At 31.7% G+C, this 23,466-nt stretch overlaps 6 protein-coding genes across 6 annotated transcripts; 1 reads left to right on the top strand and 5 right to left on the bottom strand.

The window, feature by feature from the left end:
* Nucleotides 1-236: 236 nt before the first annotated feature.
* Tsp_04305 (HesB/YadR/YfhF family protein) lies at nucleotides 237-650 on the bottom strand. The gene has a single exon (XM_003375072.1). The coding sequence runs from the start codon at nucleotides 648-650 to the stop codon at nucleotides 237-239; it is 414 nt and encodes a 137-aa protein (XP_003375120.1).
* A 181-nt stretch (nucleotides 651-831) lies between these two features.
* Nucleotides 832-1,776, bottom strand: Tsp_04306 (conserved hypothetical protein). Its single transcript, XM_003375073.1, has 3 exons — nucleotides 1,730-1,776; nucleotides 1,066-1,404; nucleotides 832-1,015 (listed from the first exon to the last, which is right to left on the bottom strand). The coding sequence occupies exons 1-3, from the start codon at nucleotides 1,774-1,776 to the stop codon at nucleotides 832-834; spliced, it is 570 nt and encodes a 189-aa protein (XP_003375121.1).
* Nucleotides 1,777-2,967: 1,191 nt separating this feature from the next.
* Nucleotides 2,968-7,444, bottom strand: Tsp_04307 (surfactant protein B). The gene is made up of 13 exons (XM_003375074.1): nucleotides 7,399-7,444; nucleotides 7,168-7,325; nucleotides 7,000-7,110; nucleotides 6,722-6,778; nucleotides 6,390-6,488; nucleotides 5,979-6,038; nucleotides 5,814-5,915; nucleotides 5,341-5,512; nucleotides 5,067-5,239; nucleotides 3,916-3,986; nucleotides 3,232-3,623; nucleotides 2,999-3,097; nucleotides 2,968-2,975 (listed from the first exon to the last, which is right to left on the bottom strand). The coding sequence occupies exons 1-13, from the start codon at nucleotides 7,442-7,444 to the stop codon at nucleotides 2,968-2,970; spliced, it is 1,548 nt and encodes a 515-aa protein (XP_003375122.1).
* A 305-nt stretch (nucleotides 7,445-7,749) lies between these two features.
* On the bottom strand, nucleotides 7,750-10,607 carry Tsp_04308 (conserved hypothetical protein). Its single transcript, XM_003375075.1, has 5 exons — nucleotides 10,542-10,607; nucleotides 10,208-10,260; nucleotides 9,344-9,375; nucleotides 9,016-9,057; nucleotides 7,750-7,946 (listed from the first exon to the last, which is right to left on the bottom strand). Exons 1-5 carry the CDS (start codon nucleotides 10,605-10,607, stop codon nucleotides 7,750-7,752), a joined length of 390 nt encoding a protein of 129 aa, XP_003375123.1.
* Nucleotides 10,608-12,224: 1,617 nt separating this feature from the next.
* Tsp_04309 (conserved hypothetical protein) lies at nucleotides 12,225-13,343 on the top strand. Its single transcript, XM_003375076.1, has 6 exons — nucleotides 12,225-12,385; nucleotides 12,444-12,581; nucleotides 12,637-12,709; nucleotides 12,769-12,902; nucleotides 12,962-13,027; nucleotides 13,121-13,343. The coding sequence occupies exons 1-6, from the start codon at nucleotides 12,225-12,227 to the stop codon at nucleotides 13,341-13,343; spliced, it is 795 nt and encodes a 264-aa protein (XP_003375124.1).
* A 297-nt stretch (nucleotides 13,344-13,640) lies between these two features.
* Tsp_04310 (conserved hypothetical protein) lies at nucleotides 13,641-20,056 on the bottom strand. Its single transcript, XM_003375077.1, has 30 exons — nucleotides 20,021-20,056; nucleotides 19,707-19,786; nucleotides 19,418-19,501; nucleotides 19,233-19,344; nucleotides 19,097-19,212; nucleotides 18,920-19,031; nucleotides 18,685-18,804; nucleotides 18,561-18,610; nucleotides 18,305-18,490; nucleotides 18,118-18,236; nucleotides 17,903-18,009; nucleotides 17,606-17,698; nucleotides 17,428-17,541; nucleotides 17,229-17,339; nucleotides 16,919-17,023; nucleotides 16,656-16,781; nucleotides 16,114-16,218; nucleotides 15,883-15,972; nucleotides 15,752-15,817; nucleotides 15,526-15,612; nucleotides 15,383-15,457; nucleotides 15,241-15,327; nucleotides 15,083-15,178; nucleotides 14,950-15,009; nucleotides 14,709-14,750; nucleotides 14,537-14,651; nucleotides 14,407-14,458; nucleotides 14,100-14,149; nucleotides 13,850-13,933; nucleotides 13,641-13,681 (listed from the first exon to the last, which is right to left on the bottom strand). The coding sequence occupies exons 1-30, from the start codon at nucleotides 20,054-20,056 to the stop codon at nucleotides 13,641-13,643; spliced, it is 2,721 nt and encodes a 906-aa protein (XP_003375125.1).
* Nucleotides 20,057-23,466: the final 3,410 nt, after the last annotated feature.

Consider the following 23,466-nt stretch of genomic DNA (forward strand, 5'->3'; position numbering starts at 1 on the left):
ATAAAATATATAACTTCGTTAATATGCACATATCATTATCATTATCGAAACAGAAGGTAGTTATTAATGAAACTTTTCATTTCGTCGTTCGATTAATATATTCCATTAAAAGTATCAAAGAACAAGAACATGCATCATTATTATTTACTTCGCTTCTATAAATGAACAATCATGTATATTGTAAGAATATTTTCTCCACAGATCATGAAGAAATTAAAATTCTACGCTACTACAAATCAAAGATCATCTTTAACAGAAAATGATGAACCGCAAGAGCATCCTGTATCAGCATTTGGATTCTTCACCACTCGAAAGGTAGAACGAATCATCTCTTCGTGAAAATCAATAGTTGCGCCATTCATGAAACTTAACGACAAATCATCTATAATTACTTTCGCTCCGTCCTTTTCAAATATGTGATCTTCTTCAGAATTCACAGTATCCACTAAATTAAATTTGTATTCATATCCAGCGCAGCCCCCGCTATCAACAATCACTCTCAAGTATTCATTCGGAGATGCTATTTTTTTTAAACGATCAACACATCTCTCCGAAATGATAATAAAACGCTTGGCTGGAGCTATGCCTGAGTAGGCATACTTGAGTACAGGACGAGCCAGCGTTGCAAATATACAAGTCGTGAAAATCATAAGGAACAAACAATGGCGAACTTTACAATTTCGCTGAAAGTATATTCAACAGTTTATCAGAAAAAAATAATATATACTGAAATATCACAAATAAATATTCTGTCTAGAAACTAGTGCAAGAACACATTCGAATTAGAGAACAAACGTTTTACTTGGCATATTTAATTCAATAAAAATACTGTCATGCGTCATGAATTGCTGTGCTCTGGGTGAGAGATTCTCTGTGGGATGATCGCGAAATGTTAAGACCAATTAGTGTCGCATCGGCTTCTAACAGTGTCAAGTCTTTGTCAGTGCCCAAAAATCTACTCGACAGTTCAAGATCATGCAACCTTATGAGCACCTCTGTTCCTGTTCGATAATTTCTGAAACTTCCAATTCGAGTTGAACAATAATTCAACAACTGCTTTCTTACTTGCTATCTTGTTTTGGTGCTTTGCAAACGCATTCAAATTTTCCACCAAAATCAATGTACAAATCGTCATTGACGACTTGCGTAATTCGTCCTACCACCAATTTATCTTCTGCTTGGCCAAGTGAAACGAATTTCGACTGTCGAAATATGGTGGGAAATGCACTCTCAGAAGGCGATTCCACTTCCACCTCCTTCAAGCGTTCTTTCAAAAAACGGTCTAGGTTCAAAGAAAATTTCTCCTTTTCTGAACAAAGTTGTCTGCTATTCGTAATTGAAACAGAAAATGAGAATAATTTGCAAATGTTTGCTTGCACGATCGATTTGTATGAAAAAATATTCCTAAAAATCATCTCATTACAATCATAAACAACAATATGAAAAATGATGATTAGGTTTCTTTTATACTGTAGGAGTAACAATTATAGATAAATGTTAATTTTTCTATTCATTAGTACACTGTATATATTTAATTTTTCAAACAGTTAACAGTAAAATTCAAACGTTTCTAAGCTGTATCATTTAATTTCTAAATTTCACATTATTCTTCACCGCATCGCATTGAAAATATTGAAACATATTTTGTAAAATGCATTCCAAACTGTCATATATGTATTCCAATTTTGTACTTTTGAACTTACAGTTTAATGAAGAACTTTAATTGTACATGCATATACAATCACGATTACGGTCATTTGAATAGTATTGTACCATCAATAATATGGCTTTCTGAAAGTCAATTTTTTTTGAAATATAATTGTTTTCATTAAAAAAATGGTTCATTTAAAACGGCTTTATTAATTATCTTAGTTTGCGAATAATGTACGGAATGGAATCTTTGAAATTCACTCTTGTCATCCGAGCACGTGTTGTGGAAAAACAACGCGGCGAAGCATCTGCCAGCGCTTGTGTTGTGTGTGTTCAATGATGTTTCTCTGATGATAAAATTTTATTCAGACTTGTAGAAGAAAACGAGCAAGTGCAAGATGTTCGTTTCGACATTTCTCTGATATCCATCTCTAATTTACATCACACAGAAAATTTGAAACAAGTGGAAATTCAACCAATAACACATTATTACTACTTTTACATGACAACGAATAAGCCCAACCAAAATAAATATAAATATCCGCCCGAAAACAATCTTTACTTAAATTTCAGTAGAAAAATTTGCATGCATCATAGTTGCCAGTTATTGAAAATTGTTCTTATTGAACGTTCTCGTAAAATCAATTGACCATCAGACAACAAAATGTAAAATGAAAATGTCAACAAACAAACAAACCAAATGAAAGCTTATAAAATAGATTGGTATCGAATTTTCGAAAATTGATTAAAAGTTTCGTGATGCATCACGTTTTAAAAAGGAAAACTTATTTTATGCTTCATCATGTTTTAACAAAGAAGGAGAATCTACATGTATATATAGATGACCTTTGAAAATAAATAAAAGAATAAAGCACGCACATAATAAATGCGTGCTATATGATAATAATAATTTTTTAACAACCAGCCAGCCTGAGTTGAGCCTGCGCCAGCTTGTCACTTCACTTGCCACTTGTTGTTCCAAGCTGATCGACTAGGTCAAACAGAATGCTGATGAGAAAAAATTTTGTTCCAACGCAACTATTGAACCAATCAAAAAAAACAAGAAAACACAAAAAACAAACAATATTGGTTATATTAAATAAATTTAATTAAATTTCCCTCTCATCATCTCATAGCATTATTGAAGTGGTGGACTGGATTGAATTTTTAGGGTCCACTTGACACCACTGGAGTCGCATGGCAGCTTTTGTGGACAATGCAGCGCAGAGAAACAGCAACAAAGCACTACCGATTAATAAATAATACGCCCAGCCGATTGTGCATTCGGCTAAAATGAGAAATTCAAAAAAAAATAAATCAGATTACTAAAAGAGAAAAATATACTTACATATAAAATATGGGCTTGCATTTCTTCCGCATGCTTCTTTCGTTTCCTTGTTGCCCCAACCCAACGGATAAAGTAAACAGCCAACGCAAATCAGTATCGCTGAAGAGAGTGAAAGTGCATACATAATAAGCCATATATATAAATATGATTTTTTTTCCAAAAAATGCAAAGCTTATATATATATATATAATATCAGTATATACCGGATAGCATTTGAAAAATGCCAATCATACGTGCGCTGGTTCGAGTGACGACGTCTCGGGTACAGTATGCTGGCAGGGCAATGAACGCCATCAGCAGAGCTAGACCGGTGCCTGTGCCGACGACGACAGTGGTAATTTTCCACCACAACGTTGGAATGTCTTCAAACGAAGCATACCGTCCGCATTGGAGTAGAATCTCTTGACGCCATCCGGGCATTATCGGATGCTGGTGATCATGGGCGTTGGATGATGGCAGTGCCGATGGATAATTGCAACGACGAAACGAGCTGAACGATGTCGATTCTGTACGATCGTGCAAAGTCAAATATCCACACAACCAATACGGCATGTAGAAAGCAACTGCAGCAGTGGCAGCAGTAGCCAGTGACAACAACGACCACGCATGACCAACAGTGGTCAGACTGGTTGTCATCAAAATTATAATTTTATTTGTTTAAAATTAAAAAATATGCGTTGTTGTTGTTGTTTCAAATTTCCAAATATTAATTTTTAATTACAATAATTAATGGGGATGACAAGTGAAGTTTTTCGAATTGTAAGCCAAAGAAATTGTGACCGCCGCTTTTCTTGAGCTGGCAAAAAGCAATTGAGTGTCGTGATTGGGAGAAAAGAAAGAAAAAGCCCGGCGCTGTTTGCTGCCGCTGTTTGCCTGCTGTCAAGCAAACGGCTCCAAAATGTTAGCTTGAATGAAACTCTCTCTCTCTCTCTTTCTTTCTGTTCATCAATGGCATCAACCAGTCACCGACCGCGTGCCAGTTGATTGACTGAAAACCAATGCTACTACTGCATTAAGGCGCCCGAACGACCGTTATTGATTATAATAAACACACACACACACACCAATAATTATTATTCATCACTGGGAAAAATAATAATAATTTTCAATTTGTTCATTAAAACTTTAAAAAAAAACGATTTTGTTATTCAATTAAGCGTTACATTGCAATTTCTTATACGTATTTAATATCATTCAAAAGAATTATCATTGAAATTGGAACACTTCATTCAACTTATAAATTTAAATAAAACTTTTATCACAACATTTTTTTTATTAATTTACATTACAACATTTTATATTAAACAATTTACCCTTTTTCTTTCGTAGCTGGCTAAGCTTACTATATGCAAAAATGTACACTCAACTGGGATGGTGGTGAATAATTACAGTAACAAGAACTGAAAAGCAGTATTATATAATGCTGCAATTTTTATTTAATCACACTTCATCAACCGAAATTGCATTATATATAATCCCTCAATTGCGATCGTCAAAAATTCGATTATATATTATTAAAAGTAGAAATCAATCAATCTATCTATCAATCAATTTTCGGTGATTTCTTTTTTGTCATTTTTTTCCAAAACTTATTCACCGCTACAGTATACTAGACTATTGAAAGAGAAATAAAATTTTTTCCACTTGGCTCAGAAATTAATTAATTAATTAATTAAGGAAGAGATTATATATGTTGCTGCTAAATTCAAAAATCACCATCGCACAGACCAGTTTTCTACAAAAAGAAAAAAAAAGAGGAAAAAATCCATCTTACTGTTACACTGATAAAAAAGAAACAACAATTAGTCATATTGTACAAACTTACGGTGCACGTTTTAGAAGTAAAAAGTTCTTCTTTCAGATGATTCATCAGCTTAGTCATCAAAGATCTCACATTTGCATAACACTGAAAAAAATTAATTGAAAATATATTTTAAAAAGTGAATACATTTTACAATATATGTATATATATACAGTAGTGAAAAACTTTTCAACGCTAAACTTATGATGAACAGAATACATTTTAAAATATACTTTTGAAAATGGTGAAAATAGGAAAAATACATACCTCGTGCTTTTTGAAGAACGACATCGATTCACAGCCTCGAATCAATTCAGTGCTCAACTGTTCCTCGAGTTCAAGCTCCTCTATATCATCCATAATATAGTCTGCCATCAGTTCGCAGGATTCGCAAGTCAGACGACGTCTCTGATTCGGGGTCATTTTCATAAGTTCTCGGCCTGAATGAAAATGGAAAAACATTTGCCACACCCTTTTATTCCGAATCGAATTGACCAAAAATGTGGAAATTAATATTAAAAAAGAAAACGAGAGAAATTACGTTCTGATATGGTGCACAAGTGAAGACGATCGCATGCTTCAGTTGGATTGAAGTTGTTCAAAATGCTCTGAATGAATACCTTGAAGTAAATTTGCATGAAATCTGCACACTGAGCACTCCAGTCGCTGGAAAAGTGATTGCACATCTCAATCACCTCATTTGTAAGGGCATCCTTGATAAAATCAAGACCATTGTTAAAAAGAGTTTTAAAAAAAAGACATTTATAGGAAATTATATTATACCAAATAGTGACGGCTGAAGTAGTCGACGTAAATTTTTGTGCCATATTTGCACAATACGCAAACTGCCGGAATTCCGTAAGATGTTTTCACTGCACTTATAGATTCTTGGCGTGGATAAGAGGACTATCGTTTTTGAAAAAAAAAATAAAGCAAGTTTTTAAAATATCAGCTTTTGCATATTATAATAAATAAACATGTTGACAGAACAGATATATATAAATGTATATCTACCTCTGTATTCAACACCCCTCCATATGGAAACAATGGCGTTCGTTCAATTTCGTTTGCAGCACTGCAAAAGCCGATTTTCTGGCAAACTGGTTTCGGGTTGCTCTGAAATATTTGAAAAATTAATATACAAGCATATTTGTAAAATATGCTTTTCATTTCATGTACCAAATAATCTAGAAGATCTTGAAACAACGTTGGCGCATAGTTGTCAATAGCAGTTTCGCACTGAAATATATAAAAGTAATAATTGTTGAAAAAAAGTTGAAAATTTTCTCTTCGAAAGGTAATAAAATATTTTCAAAAAAAATATTACCTCCTCTTTAACTTGCGGAATTACACGACAAATGCCTTTCGCAGTTTGAATAAGTTGTCGCTAAAAATAAACAACAGCAACAACAATAATAATAAATTTAAAATGATAATAATCATAAATATCACATGATACATTTTTTTGACTGAAATCATTAATTTTGTTGCAGAAATTTACAACTAGCTTTCAATAAACATTTGCAAAGAAAAAATATAGCCAAAAAAGCAAAAGGTGAGATTGTAAACTTAAAAATGAAAGCGGCTTACTTGGTATTCTTCGTCACTTAATATTGATGCCGCTTCATTTGTCAAGAACAAGCATTCATCGCACAGAACGTCCACTGATTTAAACGGGTTGCGTATGACCTAAAAAAAACAGCTCACAGTTTTCCACACAAGCAGATATATACAGATAGATGGATATTTTTGGCTTCATACTCCCTTTTCCAGTCGTCGACCGCGCATCTCTATGAATAAAATTCTATAACACAACGGGATTTCTTTGTTGGTGCAGAAATACATTTTGCGACAAACGTTCTCAGGATTTTCCTATAAAAAAACTATTAATATTCAAAATTTAAAAAATAAATATCATTTACCAAAGATTCTTTCATATTTTCCAATATCAAATCCAATCCTTCCACAGCTGCTTCGCACTGGAATTCAATGAAAGAAAAATGTATTTTTTTTTGTAATTTAATACAAAATGCAAAGTCGTCTTCAATTAAAATCAACATCTACCTCTGCGATACGTTGAGTAGCTGCCATACATGCAGCTTTCAATAACTTTTTCAGTTGTGCCTTAATGGAATAAGAAAAAAAAGGCAAAATTAAAGTGACAAATGAAGCTTAACTGTTCAACAATTTATCAGCATACCAACTTTTCCGGATTGTTAATAATATCTCTCAGTTCCATGATATAAGACTTGCACAATTCGCAGGTGTGATTGTTTCCACGAGATACGGGAGGCAATTTCCAAGACAATTCCTGAAATAGTAGACCAAAGATGAAACTTGAATAAAAAGCAAAAAAACAAAACAAAACACAGACATCCGGTAACATTTCGACTGTGATTCCATCGATGATCTTGTTGTCAAGTGGACGACCAATTTTCGGGATCGAATTCGTTTCCAACATCAACTTCTTGGTCCTGTACCAATCGGGATCGGCCTTCTCTTCTGTAATCACAATTCCATTCGTTGCTAAAATAAAAAAAAAGATATGCTAATTTTGATAATGCGATATTTAAAATAGAAATAAAAATGCCATGTTTACCAGAAATGCAAACGAATAAAATTACAGCGACAATGTTGAAATGCATGTCGAGAGAAAGCAACTTGCTGAGAATGTTCTAAAAAGCAGCAAGTGACGAAGAAAAAGAGGAAGAAGAAGCAACGGCAGAAGCAGAAGCAGCAATAGCAACAGAGCAGTAGGAAGAAACAGAAGAAAGTGACTAGTGATTTGAGGAGAAAATGAAAACGAAGTCCATGAACAGAATATTAATAATATCGCTGCCGCTGGTGCTGGTGATTAAGTTTTTGCAGATTTATGATAAATATCAAACGCCGACAACTGTTGCCAAACTTGAACGACGACAGCAAATTCAAAAGCTAGCAGTTGTGCTGTTCACGTGACAATCACAAGCTGCAAGCAACGGTGCCGGCGCTTTGTGCTTCTATCAATCCACACTATACGTATAATTCTTTTTTTCCTCCCCTTCTGGTCCCTCTCTTCAAAATCTTCAGAAAAACCCTTCTGAGCAATTTCGACAGCAACAACAGCTGCTGAATCAACTGCAACAGCAAACGACCAACACCAGTTGACTGTATATTTATTTCGGTGCCGAAAATAGACGAAATTTATTGGCCCGTTCCAACCAGAAGCTTATCAAAATTGCAGATCTCACTGACAAACGCAAAAATGTGAATTTATTGCATCGCCTGATAGCACCGCTGTTTTTGCAATTGCTGTGATTCAAAAATAGAAAAACGCTTTGCAAGAAGAACAATTCATCACCATCATCATCAAATTTTCTTCTCATCAACCATTTCAAGATGAAAAAAATTTGAAATTTTTAAAGCAAAAATGCTAATACATTAAACAACTTTTTTTAAATATAAAAGCAGAATTTCCTACTACGACAACGGAAAGAAAAAAAAAACATTTTCTCAAAGTCAACTTTTTTCTTTCATGAAATATAACATTACAAATCAGGAAGTAGTGAAGTAAATGAGACAAAAAATTCAAATGTCGCAGGAAGAATTTAAGCAACGTTAAGCATAAACAAAATAGATCTTGATTATAATCACAAAATTGTTTATTAAAATTTAATCTGCATACTTGCATACTACAGTATTAGCTAAAATTGACCATCGTAACAATTGAACAATGTTATTACAAAAACTTCTACCATTACAAGAGTAAATGAAACAATCTAGCAATAATCAATGGAATTTAGTCTTAAAATCTTAATTACCAGTGTTCGTCATAATTTCCATGACATCATCAGTTTAACATGAAACAACAAAATATTCTGAAATCTACAAAACCCTGCTTGCATAAATAAACAAAGAAATAACGCTATACTATCAAGATATACGCTATACTATCAAGATAGCTACGATTTAAAGATTACTTGCTTTATTACTTTAAAATTTCATAAATAAAATCACCCTTTTCTGAGCACATCAGTATTCTAGTAAATGAAAAAATATCTTTTATATAGCAAGGTCGAGTCTTCTGCAATAACATACATCAAAACATTAATGATGTCATTTTTGCTAAAAACTGCATCAATGATGTATTCGAACAGAAAATCATGCTAGGTAACTTATTGTAATAATAAAAGAAACAAAACTCTCGGAATGACTCAGAATTTCTGCAAGACTATACCTGAAGCTAGCGTTGAGAATAACATGAGAGAACCAAACTTTGCTGAACTTTACAAATATAATAATTGAACAATGTTACTGCTATTATCAAATGATTTTATCTAAATTTTATGCTATCTCACAGAATGATAAGATCAGAACGTGCTTGCAAGAACAGCTTGTAAAAAAATCATATTAAAAAAAAGTTAACAAATAAACTGCCAAATATCATAATTGTATGCATGTAAGAAATTACTGCACGTATGACTTACCAAATTAATACGTTGATCATAAACTTTTTCACACGATACGCCATGATGATGACGGTTAATAGTTAATCAGTTAATAACTGTTTCGACTGAATCGTGGGTCGATTGTAGCCCTAATGATAACAAATCACATTAATAAAAATTAATTCAATTTCTTCCTAGCCATTTAGCCAGTATGTTCTTACAATTCCATTTTAAACCAACCCTAACGGCACAGATTTTAATACAAAACTGATACGCGAAACTGTTTATCTTTCAAAATCATTAATTATATATTTCTTCTACTAAAAATTTCAACTTTAAATGGAGAGAGCTATTTTTGATCAGTTATATTTGTTCTATAGTGTTGTTATTTCATCAAATTTTCAAATACATCATTCTAATAGCTTATCAACAGTTTCGTTTAAACACTTTGACTTCAACCTTATTTGATAAAAGTTTAAATGAAATGTTAAATAACAAATGAATAATTTGCCTAGTCCTAAATCAACAGTTAAAACAGTTCCAATTGTTGATACCTTTCTTACTGAAGATGAATCTTTAAAGACAGAGCAACACAAATCAGCATATGCATGATTACTTACCTACCTGATGATTTTTTCAAGCTGCGACGTTGAGAAATATCACTGTTTGTATTGATAATAAATTATCTTCTGATCATGAATTTAAATATCTGAAAAAATCAATGTACATTCCAGAACATCATGTACAATATGAAATGTGATAATCTTCAACAGAAGTATGCAGCCCGTCGATTAATAAAAAATTATAGACATACCATGATTTCCGGATAATTTGCTTCTCAGACCATTTGGCAAAACATTCGTATCCAAAATGCTTTTTTCGAAATAATACATACAGTGTTTTCAGTAGTAAAACATACAGGATATTACGTAAAATTAAATGCAAAGTGTTTTCGCTTGAATTTGCCGTTTTACTAGATACTTGAGTTTCAAATAAGAGGAACAAGAAAAACATAATTGTAATACAATTTCGTCCTAAAAAAAACAAAACAGAAGAAGCTCAAAGAGAAATGGATTAAGAGATTAGCAACAAGACAATGATGCGTGTGATACAATGACGATGAACAGTACTGTCTTAGAATTCATTATCTGTAGCAAACCTCCATTTATGTTTCATCTTTTATATTTTGTAATATATACTGTGAAATTATTACATAACGGATTCCATAGCATCGTTTGTATATCAAAGTAAATTACAGACAAAATAAGCCTATTTGTTTCAACTTGTCAATTTTGTCAAATCATTCATAACTAACCAGCTGGCTGTCTCTATACTGTACATGCCAATGCATGAATTGGATTAGCAATGCCAAGTCAGCCATAGTTTAAAAATTGGTCAAATTTTCAAAATAAATGTAATTTTGATCAAAATTTATGGCACTACCTTAACCGTACGTTGAATGTGACATGCAAGTTCAATTACAATTTACGGCGTAACAATTACGCAATGCTGTATTACGCAATTTGAATGTAGTTAATTATAAAATGAAATCAGTTTGAGAAAGATACTAAATAATAATAATAAAATTTTACTTTTTATGTAATTATGATTAATTTTTATTATTCCTTATTCATCTGACACAAATATGAACAAACTGTCGTAATGTCCTGCAATTTTGCTTAAATTAATTAATTAGAATATTTTAATTTTTTAATAACAGTTCGTAATTTTACTTTAGCAGAATTTGAATGTTTAAGCAATAAGCGAGACACTAGTCACATTTGAACGTCAAAAGAGACTCAACCAATAATTCAAAAAACTCCTTACTTATCTTACAATTTTAATCACATTTTTACCGAACAAAAAAAAAATAAATAAATCAAGTTAGTTGAAGTTATTAAAATGATGAAAAACTGCTTTCCATTGTAAAATAATTTTAACCACAATAGTATAATAGGCAGTTTTTTTCGAAAGAATCGGTTGCTGGGAATGTGCATTGCGTTGATTCAGATTTAATAGATGATTTCTTATTTTTATTGTTTAATTCACGTGAAAAATGAACATTTAAATGAACTGATTTGCAGGTGTTGCTAATTCTGTGCAGCCGATGATGGCGCCAATTTCTGTTTTGTAAGTTGAAAAGTCCTCTGAACAGTGACAATTGACTTCAATATTTGTAAAATATTTAAATTGCATCAAAAATATTTTGAAGAATTACAAGAATTTTTAAATTTTTTCCAAACAAGTACTTTATTGATAGCAAAAGGGATAAAACTTGAAAATCATTTACTTTTATCTTCAGCAGTTATTGCTAATTCGTACCGAGCTAGCTGCCGCGTGATAGTTTTTAAAACGTTTTCATTCTGATTTTGAATTTCTGCGATCGTTAATTTTGATTTATATATTTCAGTTTTCTACACACCGTGCTTTTTCCGTAAGCTGAGATGACGAAGGTATTGCAATATTTTTTTATGCTACTTTTTTAACAGTCTGCATTTTTTATTTAACAGTAACGGTTGCTGCTCCTTTTTAGCTCTTTTTCTTCATCTTCATATACTTTACTTTCTGTTTTACAAATTGCTTTTCCAATATCGTTTTATTCATTCTATGAAAAAAGCATATGTCAGCTGAGAGAAAGCAGTTTTTGAACATTATGATAAAAATTTGTTTTGTTAAATCATAATAATACATGAATTGTTAACTTTTTAAAGATTTTCAGTTTCAAAATTGATTATGCTTGAACTTCATGTGGAGTTAGCAGTCAGCTGACTGTTGCTATTATACGTTTCGCGGTTTCAGAAAATTTAAGCTTTTCTTTCTGAATTTTACATATTTCATCGCTAATATATTAAGGTTGGTGTGATTTGGTAAGTCACTTGTGACAGAGCAAGCAGAGAGGAGCGAACGTTGATTCATTCCACATTTATTGTACAGTTGAATTTTCCAAGAGATATTTCCTATATTATTGTGTAGATATTGAACAGAAATCATTTAGCGAATGGTGGACAGGAACAAAAATTCGATGCAAGCTGTGAACGAGAATGAAGATGAAGTGTGCCCGAGATGCTGTACGGATATATGTAAAAAGATGAAATCAAACTCAGCCAGTGGAAAAGAAATGATGAATTGGAAACTGGAAGCAAGAAATGCTCTAAACAAGTACCGAATTCAAAGGAAAGCGTTGCAAATTTCATTTCATTATCTAATAATATTTAAGGAAACTGGAGGAGGTGAAAATGTTGCAAGATCAAAATGAAAAATTAAAAAATAAAATTAAAGGAATAGGCAAGATGAACAATGAACAACCAGAAGTTGTAGACCATAACCGAGCTATGGTTCTTCCTCCGCAACAAAGGTAAGTGTCGGTCGTCACATATAAAATTGATCTAAATCTACTTGGAAAAGTTCAGATTCCGTAAATGCAAGAAGGAAAGTAAACCAACGCCCAAAATTCCAACAACAGTTAAAAATTTGCAAATGGAGGTAACACTGTCATCACATTTAATACATTTATGATGAATCAGTTTGATAATTATTATCAGTTGAATAGCGGTTTCTTTATTCTTTTAGATTTTGAAACGGAGAGAAGAATTCGCGATGCTTCCAGTAATGAACACTTTCCACGAGTGCAAGCAGAACCGCAAATTTATTTCGGACAAAAAAATCAGGTACCAAAGTGTGGAATTTCTACCGATTGATGCTAGGCTCAATTTGCATGATTTAAAATTGTTTCAGCCCAGTATGTAATCTACCTGAAGTACAGGAAAACATATCACAATGGATAGAACTACAAAGTCTGTTGTGTTATCAATATCTCCAAATAAAGGTGTGAAAAATGATTTTTCTCATAGTACGGTCGGTGATGAGTGAACACTTTTAGCATACAATTTTAAGCCAGAAAGATTTAATCGAAAATGGTAAATGCATCTGGGACTTGCCCATGCCAGCAAATTTTAATTTTTACCCGTTACCTAAACCAGCATACCTAGCATATTTGGAAGGTAAAGAAAAGTTGGAGCTTATGGCATACTTAAATAAATTTCCGCTTCCCGAAGCTTTTGCAAAAATCAGCTTAAACAACAACAATAATGGACTGAACCGAAATATGAAAAACTAACTGTGCAACAAGCGACGAAGTAAGACTATTGTCATGTATGAGGGAAAAAAGTTAACATTCATTGTCTGTTTCAGGAAAAGAATAAAAGATTTTACAGATTTACGCATGCAAGGAAGAAAGAATTAGAAGTAGTAGAATTTAGTTGAAGAATAATTTTTTTGAAACGCTAATACTTACATTGAATATGACGAGTATTTTATAGTAAAATAAACGATGTTCAGGAAATCGTTTGCAAATTTTCATTCAAAGAATCGAACTGTGCATTTCATTATTTTATCATTTCGCTAAACTACTGTATTATCCAAAGGCACTGCAAATGCAAACACGTTGCACTGATGCTGAAAAATAAAAAAATAAATGCAACATAATAATGAGAATTCATCGAAATGTACAACAAAAAATATTATGTGTATCGTCACTACGATCTTGATTTAAAAAAAAAGAAAATTGCCCGTATAAAACAGAATTTTATAAAAAAATATTCATTTGCACATACCAATCCATACCGCAAGTGCTGTAAACATTATTTGCATAAGTCGCGCTGATTGGAACAGCACCTCTGAGCTTCTCTACTTGCATCATCATCATCACTATTATTGAGTGAAATAATTTCAAAAAAAAAACAAATGTTTAAGTTCAACTATTCTTGAAAAATCGTATCAAATTATATTGTAATAATTGCAAGTAGTTTACGAACACTATTATACAGTGTTTTTGAAAAATGAAATTCATCTCACTTTCGAAATATGTAAAAACTTATGAGCAACCAACCATCAACTGATTTCACAGAATGCATCAAAAGTGAACTAAAAATGACAATGAAACACACGATGACAAGCTACTGTTGTGTGTTACCAATGAGCTGCAATTCCCCCCCTCCTCCCCTGTGCAGAAACAGAAAAACATAAGTGAAAAATAAACAAAATAAATATATAATTGCATACACTGGAAGTTGTGCATTTGTTTTGCCGTGGTAAAATTTTGACAAAAATTAAAAAAAAAACAGCATTCAAATTGAAATTTACGAGCTCTGAAAACAAAGAACATCTCCAAAAAATCATACCGCAAATTCTTGAATTCAATATACAGCCGTTGATTGCAAATGCTACGGTATTCTGCATAAATTATAAAAACCTTTCATTTTAATAGTATTTCGCTATAATTGTTAATTGTTTATTAACACTTCAGCAAACTACAGATCATAATATACGATGACCAGTGAACTACAAATACACACTGTGATATGCAATCTTCGATAGTGAATAAATTGATGAGCACGAAAATCAGCTGTTGAAGATCGGCGTGTACCTATAAAAAGTGGCTTTGAAAAAACTTTAAAGTGAAATGTATATTCATCACATTTACCAGCATCATCTTCGACATCAAAAAACAAGTTTGAAGAAATTTCTGAAAAATATTCCAATTATATTTTTTTTCAATATTAATAATACAAATCATCTATCTACTCACAGAGAGTGATATGCGTGTATGAGTGATGATAAATTTTTGTACAAAAATGTATTCACTTTTTTTAGAAAAAAATACAAATTCGGCTAAGTAAAAACCAGCAAGCAAAAAGTAGGTGCCCAATTCACATTTTAAACACGTTGGTATATGGATTTTGCAAAAGGGCCGCTTGATTCACTTCTGGGAGGCCAGTGATGAGCTAAAATAGTAACAATTTAAAACTTCTTCCACAACAACGAAGAATTAGCATATTGAATAAAAGGTATACATACATTCGACGGCCCAGGCTGAGCAGGTGGGAACATCGACGATCCCATGTAGTTGTATGGATGCATTACAGGCATTTGTGGTGGATTTCCAGGCGAGAACTGTAATTTTTTCATCAACTCTAGTAAATATTACAGCAGCACAAAAAAACAAATCAACATACTTGTACCTGACCAAACATAGCATTGTGCATGTCAACTGGATTGTAATTCCACATTCCCTGATGAATAAAAGATGAATTTGGCGCCATCTGAAACATGAATAAGATTTTGAATCGTTAATCAATCAATTGTACAATCACTTACGAGAGGATAATTTTGTTGATTAACCGGAAACTGAGAAGGTATGGCCAAAGAGTCGGTCAGTTCGTAAGGAGCATTCTGAAAATGTAACCATTGTTAAATTAAATTGCCAAAAATGTTAAAAAAATACCAAAGCAAAAACCTACCAAGGAAATTGAATATGTATTTTCACCAATTTCACAGCCTACCCATGATGGTTTGCTAATAGGATGATAAGTTACAGTAACATTTTCCTAAAAATAATACAAAATTAATAAAAGTCAAGCAGCCGAGCTATGAATCGGTTGAATTATTTCTAAAAGCTCTATTGTTGGATTTCAAAAAGATAAAACACATCAAATAATAATCGTAATTAATAATAAATAATCTTACATCATGATTGCCTTTTTTTTCCGCTTCTTCCATTTGTTTGAAAATTTTCTTCGCCCTCATCGCTGCCTAGAAATATTTTCAAAAAATAAAACATACAACATATACACATAAATCAATGTAATAAAGTTAACCTCCGCAAGCAATTTTCTCTTCTTTCGCTCGCTCAGTTCTTCGGGAAAATAACTGCGCGGTATTTTCGAAGCTGGCGGCACATCGGACAGCTAAAAAGATTGCAATAAATCATTTAAACCAATCTGACGCTTGTCATAAAAAAAAACTCAAATTTCAAAATTTCGACTCTCTTGCACAACGTAAATATTATTCTCATTATTCGTTGAATTTTCACCAAAAAAAACACATACACATAATTTCATGCTTCTTTTTTCAGATTTCGGTTTCTTTTTCTTTTTGTCGGTCAATTTTGGCGGCCTAGGTTCGGCTTCTTTCACAACGGCAACAGGCTTTATCTGTATAAGACAAGCGCAATAATCATCTCCTCCTACTCTCCGAATAGCGCTTGCATCAAACAAACAATTTGCAAATAATATTCAAAATTATCATCAAAGTATTTTTTCATGAGCATAATAATTGCATAACCAAAAAATATATATACGCATATCCCCTATTAAACCAATAATACTGAATTATACCACTAGTGTTTTTTGATAAAAGCGTGATCAATTTCAATTAATTACCCCTCCGACTTTTGTTCTTTTCAACATTTTTCAAACTACAAACTACAAATACAAATACAAATACAAAAAGAGAGAGAGTTGTTGATTTTACACCGATCAATCATCGGTTAATTTTGAATTTTACATCTGTCTGATTATTCAAACGATGACGTAGAGTGCCCATTCATGCATTCACTAATTCATTGCACATTCGCCAGACAACAACTTACCCTGACGCTGGATCGCTGCTGCACATTGAACGGAGGGCATACCAAGCTCAGCTTGTTCAACTTTATTTCAGCAACCATGTTTTCACTTCGCCCGTTTATTATGTCGACATTCAAATTTTGAACATCCTAAAATTAATTGATTTTTCTTAACAATAATTTTACAACAAAAATATATTCAACTGTAGCAAACTTAATTATTTTTACCAAGAAATTAATCAGCTACAGTACCCGATAATTTGAAAAAAAGGTAAAACAATTATTACCAGACTTAGATTCAATTCGGCACGTGCAATATCATCAGCATACAGTAGCTTCTGCTCGATGATTCGAGATTCTGACATCATAGAGTGGTTACTCCATTCATAATTCTGAAAATGAATAATTTCACAAAAGCTACCAAACATTTTACAGTATATACGAATATTAGCTAGTCAAAGCCATTTATAGCAGCAACTTGTATTGCGCAATTGAAATTTCAATTACTGAAAATTATTATGTGAAAAAAAGAAAGATAATTTTCCATTTTTAAAACTTAATTTTATTTCTTTCTTTCTTAAAAAAAATTTTGTTTACCAAAACAAGGTCCGAACCCTGGTATTCCTGGATGGAAGTGCTTACGGTCATATTAGCGGAAGAGAAACGACTGGGCACAGAAAATGAAGCGTCCATCCTGGAAACTGAAGCCTGAAAATAAAAAGCATTCAAAACATCATCTTCGGACAACAAAACAGCAAGCAGCACACAGGCGGAAGAAAAGACCAAATGAGCTTACTTTAATATTTTCCCATATCGATAGTACCGAAACCATTGGAACGACTGCCATTGGCTGGTTGTCTGATTGGCCGTCGCAATGAAAACTGTTCTTGACGTTGCACTCGTTGAAAATCTGTACATTAAATGTGGATGAAAGGAAAAAAATTACTCGCAAAAATGACTACTTGCAAAAATACATTCTCAGAATGCGCAACTACAGGAACTGTCATGTTTATATCCATGCATGGTGAACAGTGCTCAAGTGATAAAGTAGTCGCTTCAACCGATTCCTTGAACAATGAATAATAATAATAATAGATACTTTTGTTGTTCCGATGACAAACAGAGAAACAATTTTCTATTATAATAACTTCAGCAAAAACATCAAATTCATAATTTGTTCAAGTCAGTTGAAAGCTCATCATATCCATGTATATATATATATATAATGATAAAAATGTCGTAAAATAAAAACATGCTTTTTTCAACCTTACCACAACTTGCTTTGGCTGGCCTTTGTAAGATCGAAGCGTCGCATCTATTCGTCTGGATATTCGCATGCTGCACGAACCGCACATTCTCACGTTTCCCTCAGTCAGTTCTGAATAAATATGCAAATTTTGGCGTAAAAATTTCAAACAATCCCACATAAGACGATTTAAATAAAAACTAAATTGAATAATTAAAACAAATGAATAATTTTCCCAACCCAATTCGTCGAGAAGTTTTTTCTGATCTTCTGGTCTGAGATTGAAGAAACGACCAGGCAAATTTCTTTTGTTTCGAGTTTGACGATTAGCCGACGTGCAACCTTTAACTTGGCATGGACTGAAATTAATCGACAGAAAAAAAATGAATTATGCATAAATAAATGTCAAAAAATTGATACGACTGACAATGAATTCGCGGGCACTTTGGTTTCTTCCTTCACACGGCAAGCGTCACAAATGATTTTCTCAATCTGGCCTTTAGCTCCTCTGGAACGAGTCACTGGTCCGTAGAGACGCTTGTCAACAACTTGACTACAAATTTGACAAATGCTTCCAAAAATTGCGGCATCATCTGGCAACAATTCCACGCGGCTATTCAACAAACAAACAAACAATATTTCAAAAAAAATGTAATAATACGAATAAAAAAAATGTAAATTACTTCTTAACATAATAGCCCAACGTTTCAGCAATTTCTTCTGGTGTTGGCAACTAAAATTCAAACAAAAAAATAAATAAATAAACAAATAACACATGTGGTGCGTTAAAATAATGCTAATGCAAACTTCGTATATGTAGCTGCCTTCGTCGTCTCTTTTGGCACTTTTCCGCAATTTGGCCAAAGCTTTTTTATCAACAAGTTCTGTCTTTTTCATGTAATACATTTGCACAACTTGTTCAGCCGTCTGAAAAACCATCAACAATGAATCTTATGCAAATCTTATTAATTATTAATATTTGAAAATCTCAACAACAATAAACTGTGAAATAATTTTTTGAAACAACAAAATCAAAACTTACTTTATCTGGAAAAAAAAGAGCGAGAACTCCAAAATTTTTATCATAACGTTTCAATTTCTCGGCAAACAGGTCCAGCTCCTTTTTTGACCACTGATTTACATACTTTTCCCATCTGAAAACATTGCCACACAGAGAAAATTAAAAAAAAATATATTTCACGATAAAATATAAAATTACCGATTTTTAAGGACATCACCCAAGTTGACCTTTTCATAAGCGACGCAAGTTTCTCGAAATGGAAATCCATAAGGCGGTATAACAGCAGACTGTTCAATTATGGTATCCCGTCGAAGCTAAATCGAAAAAAAAATACAATTATCATAGGTTTCTTTTTCTCACCAAAGTTGAAAAGAGTAAGAAAAAAAAATGCAACTTTTCTTTCTGAAGCTTCTTCAAGCGCTGCTTGGTAACTGCGAGAAACGATTCTGCAAAAGAAAATATTTAAAAAAATGCACTGTCTCTCTCTCCATTGTGAAGTTTTTTCATTCATTCTGTTACCTGTGTTTACGTTCCCTTTCTATTCGCACTCGTTTCATTTCCGGTAAAGCTTTTTCCAGAACAGCACGATTTGCATCAATTATTCTTGAAATAAACAAATAAAGCAGTTTGTATTATTTTTATAAACAAAAATCAACAACAACAACAACAATAACAATAATACAATTTTATCTAACAAACTGTAACAAAAGTTACATGCAACAATTTTTGTTTAAAAAAAATTCCATTTTATCTATAGAAAATGTAACATTTCTCATTAACAATTCAAGAGATAAAAAAATTAACATACTGATCACATTTTTCTACATTTTCCAATATGTATTCATGCAAACATTGATTTCTGTCGTACGCTTCGGCAAAACATTCCAACTAAAAATAAATAAATACAAACAGTATTAATAGTAATAAAAAATAATATATAATTTGCTAACAATGACCAATATAAAAATCATTACATAATACTTTCAAACACACATTATTATACAATAACACACTTTTACAGTACATTAACATCAACAAATTATAAATGAATAAAAATTCAAATTACTTATAATTTCAGTATTACAGTTCTCCACTATTAACACCATTTACAGAACTACATACCTTTTTTTCAATATGTTCTTTCTCCATCTTGGCCATTTTGTACATAAACGATAAAGATTTCTCATATCTAAAAAATAGATTAACACTGTACAAAACAAAAATAATTACAAAATGAAAATATTTAAAATGCACTACTTTTGCATTTTAGAATGTCTATTGGAGATTTTCGTAACTGCAGATACCTGAAACATCAAAAATTGTCAAATGCATTTAATTTTAATAATAAATAATTACATATGATTTATTGGAATTTATATTGCTCGACTCGTCATCTTCCTTTTTTTCTTTCTTCACGATACTAAATTAAACGATTGAAAAAAATATTAATAAATAAAATAAATGAACACAAAATGTAGAAACTTGGAATACCAAACTGAAACAGGCACCGGCAACGACGAGGAAATCGGCATTTCATCCATACACTCACTCTTCAAATCTTAAAGAATAAATTGCAATAACGTGATGTACAATTATATGTACCTCAACCTGCACACCCTTTATTTTATTCTCCTTTTCTTCCATTTTTAAATTATATTGCATTTAATGGCACACATAACATCTGCTCAAAATACTGAAACAAAATGAAAAATAATGTTTAAAAATCCATCACGGTCATCATTTTTAAATTACGTTACGCTTTAAGTTTAAGTAAACTGCTACATGACGTAGTACAATACAACACACCTCCTTTAGATATATAAATGAAATCAATTAATTTACTGTATGTTAAAATAATTAAAGGGCAAAAACTTTGAATGTGTTGAACATTAAAGCAGGTAAAAAGGGAAACTAGTTCACTCACGCTGCAAACAAAACATTTAATGAAACACATAAAAAGTAATATATTAAGTGAAATTTCAGCAAATACTCAACAATGCACTAATAAAAAAAATTACAAAATTTGAAACCTACATGCAAAAAAACTTTTTGCAGGTGTATTACCAAAAAAATACAGTACAGTAAAGGAAATCATGGTTCATTTTTACAACATGAGCTTTGAAATGAAAATCGGAACAGGAGAAAATTGGAAAAAGAAAAAAATTGGAATATAGACTCCTTTAATACAGCTTATTTAATATATTTGTAGCGTGTAACACGCAGCAGGCACTGTTGAAAAATTGCAAAAATATAATTGAATTAACAAACTAAAAATGTAACAGAAACATTTTAAACTATTACTATACAATTATTGTAGTTTCAGACGATGATATTGTAAATTAAAAAAAACTACAACTAAGGAATTTACAATTCAAATTTTATATCGCAAAAGGTTAATATTCAAGGATAAAGAAAAGCTTCCTAAATTAGGAATTGATGCAATAACATATCAGAATGCATATACAAGATATATAATATTGTAATTTATTGACAAGTAGGAGTTCTACTATATGATGAATACGATTTGATGACCTTCCCTTACAATATTAGCATTGTAACTTTCGGGATTATAAAATAGCTACATCTCAACCAAAATTTAACAAATAATTAAATTTTATTTAAAATTATCTACAATTAGCCAATCTAACTATGACATGCACCATTATTAAAATAAGGCACTATGCATTGCATTCATTACAGTATGAAAATGACGTTTAGGTTTAAATGCAAATAATATTCAAATATGCTTATTGCTAACTTTTTCAGTTGCTTTATGCAAGCAGTAAATTTCGTGAAGGTTGCTTTCCTATGTGTGATTTGACGGAATAACAAGTGCTCATTTTTCCATTTGTTTTCAAAAAATAAGAAATAGTTTAAAACAAGCATAGTAAAATCAAAGTATTGGATAAAGTTCAGCTAATGAGCTGAAGAAATCATAAACATCATAGACAAATTGAAAGTTTACTTATCGTTTTGCTTGAAAAATATTTTAATTTTCTGCTTTGCATATTTCCGTTAACTTCAAAGAATGCATCGCTTCAAATAATCCAGGAAAATGTTTCATTCAAATCAAAGCTTTTGGACATAATAGATGGCAAAAAAAGTATTCACTAGCTACTTTATTGTATATTCTGCTTTTCTTTTTCCTTTTTCAAAGCTTCATTTTATATACAAAGCTGATATTTGTCCATGTGACTACTTGTTTCATCATGTTGAGGTCGTGCAGCAAGATTTTTTATAAACGAATATTATAATGAGCTTCTGAAACCTGTGAAGACAGATGTGAATAATTATGCCTTGCTAAATCTATCCTCGCTAACTAAAAGATTGGGTCATTTATTCGCAGTTTGGCTAAGACATGCATGTACTGTTTTTTTTAGTAAGTTAGGTTTTATAACTTGCTAATTATTGAGATTGCAAATAAATCTTATTCTGTAACTGCAAAAATGTATCTTTGAAATGTTATTATTTTTAAGATAAGTGTCAGATTAAATGTCTTTTTCCGTTTTAAAATGAACGAACAAATTCTAGAAGAAACAGGAACAAAGGAAAACAATAACTTGAATTGTTTGCTTGTATCACTAACATTCATAAATTAAACGAAATAATAAATTACAGTACAGTTTTAATCTTATAAATAGAAAAGAAGCTAATAAAGTAGATAATCAAAAAATTTATACTGCAATGATCAGAATACACCACCTACTGCAATATCCAGTCGACATTGCATTCAACAGTGTTCTTGCTGCAGTAACGTCTTTGAAATTTTAATATTAATTTTGCCAGTCCAAAATGTATATCATTTTTGTTATTCACAAAACAGGTTGTATACAAACCTGAAGAAATTTTTCATTCCAAGGTATGGTGTGTAAACAATCACCATGAAATATCAACTACAACACTTTACCATTATTTTTCTCTACTGCGTAAATTCCAGTTTCCGAATCTGCAGAAATTCAAACCATAAAATAAGAAAAATCTGAAATGCATAAAAAACAAGAATTTTCCATAATTGTTACGCAAAAAGTTTCACAATGCAAATAAAAATTTGCATAAATAAATTTTTTGTCAAATGGATTTTTTTCATAAGTCTGATGTGCATTGCAGAATGTAAATGTCTATTGAAATGACATTACATGAATTGCTCTTTGAAAAAATGTCTGCAAAAGGTTGCACAAATTGGAATTTCTTTAAATATAGGCTTTCTATGAAAAAATGTTCTCCAAAGTCAGTTTTCGATTGGCGAATTCGAAAAACCCATATATTCTTCTACTTTGAATTCTCAGGTTGTATAGTTTTCTGTGAATTTTTCAGCATGCCAATTTTTCATATTTAAATTATCCAGTTCGCAGTAGAAAATGTTTCATTGTTAGTGGAATATTTACAGAAATGTTCACAATCGCTACAGTAGCACAACAATCAATCAGTTATAAGAAGTAGGGGATATCATTTTCACAGTACTTAAGTGCTGATTTCTGCATGCAAATGTAATAACAACTTTTCGACATTCCGATAATTATTTAAAGTATAAAATGCTTAACGTTATAATCTAATCAAATCAAATCAAA

Source organism: Trichinella spiralis (assembly GCF_000181795.1).
Source record: "Trichinella spiralis strain ISS 195 chromosome Unknown Scfld5, whole genome shotgun sequence".
Lineage (NCBI taxonomy): Eukaryota > Metazoa > Nematoda > Enoplea > Trichinellida > Trichinellidae > Trichinella > Trichinella spiralis.